Consider the following 10,830-nt stretch of genomic DNA (forward strand, 5'->3'; position numbering starts at 1 on the left):
CAATGAACAGATGATCTTTAGTCATAAATGGGACATATTAATTATTAAATCATAAAATAAAACAATAATGTTAACCTCTTTGTAAAACTAATATAAAATTTTTGTACAAAGAATGTGTAATGTCAGGAACGATACTGCGTTGAGGTTGAAGAAAATCTTGAACCTTACATTTTGGCTTGGGCCAAATTGGGCTTTTGAATCATTCACAAGACAGAACCATATGGGATCACAAGACAGAGAACCACATGGGAGAAAACAATATGTGTTTGCAGTAGTTAAATAAGTTTTTTAATCTTTTAATGTCTATCCAAATTGATATTTTTAAAATATTATTTTATATTTTGAAAATTTAATAAATATATGAATTTGGTTTTCATATTTAATGTATTATTTTAAATTATAAGTGATATGTTAATTTTAAAGTGTTACATCTATACTATTATACAAGGAGATTCCGCCCTTTTGGTATATATATATATATATATATATATATATATATATATATATATATATATATATATATATATATATATATATATATATATATATAATTTTACTCTTTAAATTTATATTTTATTTCAATTTTATTCTCCAAGTAATCATTTTTTTTTAAATTTATCTTCTTCTTTTAAATTAAATTAAATACACATTTGCGTATATATTTTCACTAGTGTTAATATAATTGAAAATATCATACAAGAGTTATTCAGGAGTATAAAACTACTATCGGAATTAAATTTATATATTTTTAAAAAAGTAAATAGTAAAAATACTAGCTTATTTTTGGAATTAATAAATTCAAAACGGAAAGATAACAAAAATTTATTTAATACTTGTATCCAGCATTTATTTATTCGCGCTATTATTCTTCTCCACTGGATTTGTTTATATAGTTAAAAAAAATTAACAATTGCAGAAATAAAGATTTTCCCAGATACACATATTTGTCTTTTCATTTCTCACACTTTTGAGCAATACTAGTGCAAATTGTTCAGGAATAAACAATAGTTACATTCATGTTAAAGGGTTGCAGTTTGAAAAAGAGAATTGCATTAATGAAAAGTTTGAGTAAAGCAAGACCACATTCGTTATAGATAGACACTTAATGTAAAGTATACTCAAACAGATGAATTAATGTTTTTGATTTTGTTATTGTTTTTAAACTTTTAAAAACTGCCATATAAGTGTTTAAAGTAACTGTGTGAGATTAATTTTAATTCTCATAATGGTGTGTGAAAGTTGCATGAGATTAACGTGTACCTTTTTGTGAGGTGTTGATAAATATATGTTTGCTTTTGAAAATAAGATGAGATCAATCATATAATTTATGTGAGATAGTAGTTATCGGGAGGCAATCTTTGTATGAATATAGTATAAATATATATTGAATTACAAAACGTATGGATAATATATCAAAGCTTTATTGATAAAATGGTGTAGTTTAACATATTAGGAGGTGAAAAAATAATGAAGGGTGTTGTCATCCAATGGCAAGGAGTCACTAAGAACTCTATAGATGTGCAATGAGTTATCATATCATATGACGATTACCACATATTGAAACCACAACTTTAAGGAATTTCTATACAAATCGTGGAGGATTTTATCTTCAATATTGACCTACTAGCTCAAGTTAAGCCCATTGACCTTGATTTTGTGAAAACCAAGACAAAATAAGATTCAAGATATTACTGGAAATTAGGATTAGATTTGCAAATTTTGAGAATTACTACTTTCCTAAAACCTTAACTTGCTTAACTTGTGTTTGTAAGAGAGATTTCAATAATTTCAAAAAATATATAATATTTGAATTACTCACGATTAAATTCTTTTAATTTCTTAAATAGTTTATTTGAATGGAATAATTTAAATATCTTAGATTTTATTTATTTTTATTTCGATAAAATAATTTAATTTTTATTTTAAGGCAAACTTAACTCTATCCTTGAGCTCGAGTTTAGTTAACTCAATATTCGATCCAGGACAACTCGTTTCAACTTTCAATTTGTGTTGACTTCAAAGATTCAACTTGGGCCGACTAGGCCTGACCTTTAGCCCGGGTTGAGACATATTGACCTTGAACTATAATCAATTGATTTCAACTTTCGATATGACTTCGACCTAGGGTATATCATATAGACATTCGGCCAAGGCCAACTCGACACTCAACTCAAGTCGACTTAACTTGACCTTCAGTCAAGGGCAACTTCACTCAACCTTCGACTAGGGGCGACTCAACTCTACCTTTAGCCAAGGGCGACTCGACCTTCAGGGACTACTTGACTCGACCTTTGGCCAGAGGTGACTTGACCTTCTGCCTGGATTGACTCTACTCAACCATCGGTTCGGGTTGACTTGGGTCAACCTAGGATTTAGGCCAACTTAGGTGGACCTTCGGCCCGCGCCAACTCGATTGGACCTTTGACCCAGGCTGGCTTGGGTTGACCATTGACCTCAGTTAAATTGATACTATTTGCATCATTTATAATATAAATCGATGTAGAAAAACTTTGTAATTTACATTTTGACATAGACACTTTAATCTATGAATTGTGTTAAAATGCGATGTATTAGATGAGACAATGTTGGGGTCCCATACATGTCAATGTAAGCATGAAGTGATAACAAGACAAATATAGCATAGGTGGATAACAACAACAAACACAAAAAACGATAATCAACAACATAAAAAAAGAGTTAAAAACGGACTTTTTACTACAAGTGTACATACAATAAACATAAAGTTTTGGTTTTTCATACTCTATAACAAAAAGATCGATCTTAAATTAAATTATGAAAATATCAACACACGTTTTTTTTTTCATCATTTTTACATATCAAATTGATATTGATGTTGAATTTGTGATATATTAAATAATAAATAATTTTGGAACCAATGACGAAACTTGGACCAAAATTTTAGGAGGACCAAATTATATTTTTTATATATAAATTATTATTTTTACATTAAAAATAAATTATTTCCTCACATCATTTTCTCTATTCAAAACAATCACATGATAATAGAATCTACAAAAATATGATAATAATATATATGAAAGTGTAACAAAGTTTATTATCAACAATTATATATTAAGAAAAGCAAAAGTTATCTTTATTCATAGTGTTTCTCAATGCTCTTTCAATGACTTAAAATCTTGAATAATTGAATCAAAAGTGAAGTTTGTTGCAATATTCCTTGCAATATAGACTATCATAGTGCTTGCTATAAAAACTTTTAAAACCTATAAAAAAACACTCAAAAAGTTAAAACATATTGATGATAATCAACTCAATTACATGTAAACATTTGAGTCAGGTCATCTGTTTGGTTTTTTACTAAAAAGATAGCACGGTAAGCAATATGCAATATCTTTTAATAGCAAATACCGAATACTCTAATCATGAAGGAAATAAGCTAAACAATGTGTATTGAAATCTTCTTGGATAAAAATCTTTACTAGACAACATATAATTTTCTAGATACATCTGATATGGACCCCATTTTAGATAAGTTCGTACCTCATCAATTTGATTTGGTGGGTATATGCCAAATTTGAGGACGTGTCTCTGTATCACGTTTTAAAGCATTTTCAAATTCATATGTAACTCTAGGAACTTTAGCGAGTTATTTTTTATTTTCTTCAATCTTTATATTATCGTGAAGTTTTTCAAGTTTAGATAACGTAGATGCAATTTTTTTCATCTTCATCACAAGCATTCTCTTGAAAAAAGAATCAATTCTATCCTTTATCATAATTTTTCTTATATAAATTCGTCACCTCTCACTTTAGGAAAAAATAAAATTATGAATACCGCAAATTAAATCTCTAAACCAAGACTCAATATTTTAAGAGAAATTATTAACTTCCCTTATCTTAAAATAGATTCCTAATATTGTTCTTTCCTTATACAACTTCAAAAGCTAAAATAGCTCTATCTACACAAAGAGAGTTCGATCAACAACTAGAACATGATTTTATGATTATAAAGATATGTCTAAAGCGTAGAAAAACCACATACAAAAGAAAAACATATTATTTCGAAGAAAAAAATAGGTAAAAAATGAACTTACTCAAAAGAAAGAATTGTTTGATTCAAAATGTTTCTCAACTCAATTTTACTGTGATGTCATTTGATTTTAAAAATAATAAGAGATTAATAATAAAAATTGGAATAGAAAGAATAATAGAGAAAAAAATGGAGATACCAAAGGAAAAAAATCAAATAAAAAATAAAATAAATTACAACAAGAAAAACGTGATTTTTAAATTTAAATAAAACTTTTTAAAACTAAATTATTTAAATAATATAATAATATATTTTAAAATATATATAAAAAAAAACGTTGGAAAGCCATGCTCCCGTCACACTTAAGTTTCGCCGCTGTTTGGAACATTGTACTTATACATCTTAGTTTGATATTAGTATTCAGTAGGATATGTTCAAAATTCTGTAATCTTAAAATATTTGGGTTTGATTCATTAATATTATATTTGTGGTGAGGTAAGGAATGCAGTACTTTCTGTACAGATGCATGTGTATAACTTATTATTTTAATGAGACTTTTTTATCTTGTTTAATTTATGTTAATTAACTTACACTTTATAACTTGTTTTATAATTAGTTTAATATATATATATATATATATATATATATATATATATATATGATATAATATGATAGACAAATGATAAAATAAAACAAAATAATCGGAACGTAAGATTTATAAATGTGTAATTCTCCTTTTTTCTTTCACAAAATTCTTAAGTTTATATTCTTTCTCAAATAGATTTTTTTTTTCTTTAAATTAAATCGAGCTGACTCTGCCTAAATAGGCTATACTCTCACAAATAACTAGTATGCCATAAACTTCATTTATATGCGAAAAAATGTTCCAACCAATACCGACCAAAGATGGAGCATACTTTTTTTTATTATTTGCATACGTCATGCATTCTACTTAAAATTCACACATATTATGCACAAAATTAATCTAGTATATCACGTCAGCTATACTCATGTCAAATGTCAGTAGCTCCATACAAATCACACTGTTACGAAGAAAAACTAAAACAAAATAAAGGTTGAGATTCTACCTTAAAAGGCATGAAAATTATTTTTCTCGCGAACTTTTAATAATATACACGTAATAACATCTCAATAAATGAGAAAAATATTTAATATGATTTAAAAAAAAATGTTGAATGTATGTTAAAAGAGTATGTGTAATATAGTTTTAAACTTTTAAACTTTAAATTGAATAAACATATAAAAGTATAACCTTTCAGAAGAGTAAAAGGAATTAAATCAGACAGAGTATATATGAAAATGCACACAGGTCTGAAACTTCTACTATGATTTATCATTCATATTACCAACCAACTATTTGCTAGAAACCTTCATAATGTTTCATACAAAAAAACTACATACTAATACTGTCAGCAAATACTAGGATGTTTTTTATACTTGGAGGCAAGTTCAGCTGGATCAGATACAGTTAACCAAAAGGAAAAAGGTAAACGCCATCTCTCTAACTCTAAGTAAGGTTTGGCAGACAAAGTTGACAAACTCAAGATTGAACATTTTGGCGCCATTCATCTACTGCTGTTCTTCACCAATTTCAGTCGTCGCGCACACCCAACAAAACTCCTGCACAACAAAATCCCAAAACACTAATTAGTATACACACCCTAATTGGAACTTTTATGCTAATCAGTGTTCTCTCTGTGGAAGATATCTTTGCTTAACTATTAGTATTAGTGATTTCCTAAGGTTTTACTCCGTACATATTGTAACAGAAATAAATGAGTAGGGTTTTGATTTGGTGGAATATGAGAAAGGTATTATTAGGTAGGAAGCACTTGCCTCCAAGGTACATCTTGTGCCAGAAGCCAGTCACCTTCTTTATCCTGATAAGCCAATTCATAGCCGTTTGATTCTTGATGACATGTTCCAAACATGTCCATTAAGGTTTCCATCAGCGTGTGAAAGGATCGGTGCATGCCAAGATCGACCTTCCGCGCGATTCCCACACCCTCCATCTTCACCTTCACGTACTGAGAATTTGAGGTGGTGGAACAACCATGGTCAACCCATATCACGTGATTGTTTCTTCCTGCAACCTCGTCGTGATCTCCACAGTTATCGACACGGAGTTTCTTCCTCCGATAGTTTACCGGTGGCCAACCCACTACATCATCTGCATCCTCCTCGTCCTTCCTGATTAAACAAACCCGAATGAATAAGAAAGAATAAAAGAATAAAAGAGTTGAAATACACAAAATTTGACCAGTAGTACTCACTTGGTGATGCTAGAACATTGGCTGTGGTGATCATGATCATCTTGATGGTGGGTTGGCGTCAAAGGAAGGAGAGACAACGTTGGAAGTACAAGGTCGGTGTGAGGGGTTTGTGGTGCATGATCAAAGATCTGAGAGAGGGTACGTTTTTTATTTTGATGGAAAGGGAAGATAGGGTCATAGGCATGAGAATTGAGGTCAAGTGGTTGAGATTGAGATTGATGGGTTGAGAGAGCAAGACCAAGTTGAAGCTCCATTGCATGCAATGTTATGGCGGTATGAAGAATAAGAAGAGAAGAGAGAATCTAAGAGAAAATGTGTATATATATGTGTGTGGAGATGATGAGAGACAGAGTAAGAGCTAGGGATGAGGGTTTTAATTTGTAAGAAAGAGAGATGAGAGTAGGGTAGGGGAGTCCGGGGCTGGCGGGTATGGGACAAGGTGTTGGGAAGAAAGGGTAAAATGTCGGAATCAATGTTTGCCTTTTTGCCGACCCAATTGCCTCCTTGTTTACTTGTATTTCTTTTCTCAGATCCCCACCTTCACCCCACCAACCCACTCCTGTTACTATTATTACCATTACTGTTACTCACGCGCATTCCCTTCAAATCTCATCTCCACTTGCTTACTTTCTCACGGACATGGAACCCTAAGAAAAAAAAAAAATCAATTCGTTTACTTCTTCTACCCAAACCTTTCAATTTGGCTCCACTCACTGTTTAGATTCTATTCTTTTCCCCATCATGACATCTGATTCTCTTTTGTTTATTAATTATGTATGCCTTTTGTTTCTTTACCTATTTCTTTGTAACCCACCTTCTTTCCATTAAAAATAAGATTGGATACTGTATCACTGTATATATATGATACTGTATGTAATTTTGTACAATTATAAGAAATTTAAAAGCAGATATTGAAAAACTTTCAGTTAATCCTTATTAATAATAATAATAATAATAATAATAATAATAATAATAATCAGATATAAGAAAATAGATAGGTAAAAAACGATATTTAGCGTCATGCAAATTTATTAAAATGAGTGATATTAAAAAAAAAATTAAAAAGTATATGATGGGATTTTTATTCTTGGTTGGACAGATAAGAAGTTTCAATATACAACTTGAGCTTGATATCTAATCTTGATTTACTTGGACAAAATATATTAGTTAGATGTGGATGGATGACCAAGCAATACATTGAGATTTCCATCAAAATTTTCATGTTCTTTTATAACTATGAGATTGACTTGAAGCTATATGTACTGTAGGATAACTCTTCTTTGAATGGACTTTCTATAATTATTTTGAGATTAATCTTGTGACTGTGATGACATAAAATGCACCTCAAATTTATATAATTTCTTTTACAAAACATATGAATTATGTTACTATTTTAAAAGTTTATTACTTTCATAGATTATAATTTAATCTATATATTGCTATATTATCAATTAATTAATTATAAAATATGTGAGTATAACTTTTGTTATATACTAAATATCTAACATATGTCATCGGATTATAACAATAAAATCTACATCATCATTGTAACATCCCATTTAATTATTAAGTGAAATTAAAGGAAAACGTCACACAATATAAGTACAGTAGCGTGGTCCTGGGGTCTTTAACACAACCCTGACAAAACACGGGCACACCACGATGCCAAAGGTAAGCTGAAAGCGAATACAACATAGAGTGTAGCGTAGCAATACAGAAAAAGATACATGGGCCATAGCCCTAAATAGAATACGAAGAAAACTCCAGCCCAGATGGCTAAGCTGCGGAATCACCATTCGCTTGTTTACCATGAGAACCTCGCCCATCTGCTCCCATCAACCAAGTTGATGATCATCGCAAGAAGAACAACCACATACATCACAAACATGCAACAAAACGGGTAAGCTAGAGCCAATCAACATATTCAACATGCAATCAAATGTATTTTTACTATCTCATCCACATAGCAACCAAACAGGTTATGACCCTTCATTCAATACACTACGACTTGACTCGACTCATCCGGATACGTATAACTTGGTCGGATTCAGCGGATGCTTGCACTTGTGTGGGTACCCCTGCTCGACCCTGAGCTGCTCGATCCTGAGCCATGTATTACTAGTGTTGCAATGAAACAAATCTCTCCCACCACAAGGTTAGCCCTTAGTGAGTTTCAGGCCTCCTGCTACTCCCACCACAAGAGTCAGTCTGCTCTAAGTGAGACTAACTGACTCCTCGGAGCGTCAGCATACAACCTTACCTTGAATCCTTACCTAGTTATACAGATGGGGCACCACCATGAACACCCACTAGCAGGGGCCATGGAATTACGTCCCGACCACTGAAGCGCGACCCCGGAGGTCTCACCTAGAGACCCCCAAGGAATTACACGCTGACACGGACCAACATTCATAATTCATCGATAAGAGAATATTAAATCATGTTTTTTTTTCAATCCCATATCCACCCTTGGAATTAACATCCTCATATGCATCACCTCTCAAGTCCATACCTCTGATCATCACCATCCCAATGAGTCTGGGGTCTCATCTCATATTAATCATGTATCCCTTTAGTTCCAACGCATTCATTTATTTCACACATTAAGTCTCATACCAACCCATTCATTCACAATTCACGAATCATGCCAGAAATATATCTCATACTCCATTATATACACGTCCATCATCACACAATCATACCCAATCAAAACAGATCATTCGGGAATCATCAAACGTCCAAAACATAACACAGCCTCGCCCAGCATCTCGCCCAGGCTGAGGGGTCTCGCTCAGGCGAGCCTCCCCCTCGCCTAGGCGAGAGCACAAACTCAGGTGTGTGGGCATCACGGGATCTCGCTTAAGCGAGATCCCCCCTCGCCTGGGCGAGCTGCCTGCTTGCTCAAAAGGTGAGCGAGTCGCCTGGGCGAGATCTCGTGCAGGGCCTCCCTGTTTCATCTCGCCTAGGCGAGATTGACTCGCTTGGGCGAGATTAACAGGTCTCGCCACTGTTCTTCACTGAAACAGCCATGTTTTCCGGCCAAAACACACATGCAAAGCATTCTTATGCATCCAAAAGACAGATCCCATCATACATTCAACAAATAACGCCCAACCCATTCAAAAGGAGACTCAAAACCATAACCCTAACTTCCCGTACCTGGAAAAGGCTAAAAGCGGGTGCGTCTCCAACAGCGGAACGCGAAGCTCCAACGGCAGATTGAAGTGCTGTGGAACAGATGCAGAAGAGCATACATGAGCCTATGACGAACCTCTACTGGAAGTACATCGTAATGGCGGAAGAAAAGCAAAACCAGAGGTGTAGAGTACTTACATGAGGCTAGGAACGCAACTGGGCTCACTGGTTCAGGGTCAGGGGTAAACCCTAGCAGAGTGTTCTGTGAGGGGTATGGGGAGTGACGGCTGGTTCTTTTCTGAAAGTGCAAGAAGTGTAGAATTAGGGCAACGCTAAGGGTCTATATACATTGGGCCAGCCCTTAGGCCCACTTACAAGAGCAGCCCACAAATTCTAGGGCAGAAAGGAAAAGGGGCCTTACAATCACTAGAGTATATTCTAATTGTTTAAAAATAAATTAATTTTGTTATTTTATTTGGATTCAACACATTAATAAAAAAAAAAGTTTAAAATAGAGGAAATGAAAATAGTAAAAAGAAAATGTTTCTAATATTCCTATATTATGATTTTTATTATTTCATTAATTTATTATGTTTGAACACTAAAAAAATTGGATATATTCTGTGCAAAAATTTGCAACACAAAAAATTTATGTTCGATACTTTTACTTAAATACAATTTACAGACAATAATTAATTATTTAATCAAAAATTTATTTTTCTATTTGTTTTCTAAGTTCAAAAATTATTTATTTAAATAAAAATAATTGGAAAAGACAAATTCGTTTTTAAGAGATGAATAAAAGAAAGAGATATTTCTTAAACAAAAAATACTCGTATATTGGAGAGACTATTGAATATAAATTAAAATTGAAAGAAATAATTGGTGATGCAATAATATTTATTTTATGTATACATTCTTATTAATTATTTCTTTGAATTTTATTTTCTGTATAAAAGAGTCCCATATACCAATGACTGCAACACATCTTTCAACCAATATTTGTTCTTTATACTTTTTTGGAAGAAGGGAGTGAAGAATTTTGAATTGTGCATTTATAAAATTTGTTTGATAGTTTAATAAAAGAAAAAAGAATAAAAAAAAGGAAATATTATGGTCTTGCTTTCACTCTTTTAATGCATCACCCTCAGTGGCTATATATATGTATAACAAATCATCACAAATGCAATGTGCGCCTAAGGTCACCAAAATCAACTAAATAGAATTAATAAAGTTGGACTCTATTCAATTTATCATTGAAATTTATATATATATATATATATATATATATATATATATATAAAATCTTTTATTTAATTCATTAGTCGGACATGTATCATCATATTAAATTCAAAGATTTTATATTAATTAAAGATGAAAAAATTAAACA

The 10,830-nt window shown here is 31.9% G+C and overlaps 1 protein-coding gene and 1 long non-coding RNA gene across 2 annotated transcripts; both read right to left on the reverse strand.

Moving 5' to 3' along the window:
• Nucleotides 1-5,344: 5,344 nt before the first annotated feature.
• On the reverse strand, nt 5,345-6,765 carry LOC114175148 (auxin-responsive protein IAA29-like). The gene is made up of 3 exons (XM_028059918.2): nt 6,306-6,765; nt 5,869-6,222; nt 5,345-5,652 (listed from the first exon to the last, which is right to left on the reverse strand). The coding sequence occupies exons 1-3, from the start codon at nt 6,557-6,559 to the stop codon at nt 5,598-5,600; spliced, it is 663 nt and encodes a 220-aa protein (XP_027915719.1). The 5' UTR covers nt 6,560-6,765; the 3' UTR covers nt 5,345-5,597.
• A 1,082-nt stretch (nt 6,766-7,847) lies between these two features.
• LOC114174877 (uncharacterized) lies at nt 7,848-9,790 on the reverse strand. The gene is made up of 3 exons (XR_003602757.2): nt 9,639-9,790; nt 9,465-9,532; nt 7,848-8,131 (listed from the first exon to the last, which is right to left on the reverse strand). It is a non-coding gene; the product is annotated as an uncharacterized LOC114174877 (long non-coding RNA).
• Nucleotides 9,791-10,830: the final 1,040 nt, after the last annotated feature.

Source organism: Vigna unguiculata, chromosome 3 (assembly GCF_037176805.1).
Source record: "Vigna unguiculata cultivar grain cowpea cultivar isolate G323 ecotype 2 chromosome 3, ASM3717680v1, whole genome shotgun sequence".
Taxonomy (NCBI): Eukaryota; Viridiplantae; Streptophyta; class Magnoliopsida; order Fabales; family Fabaceae; genus Vigna; species Vigna unguiculata.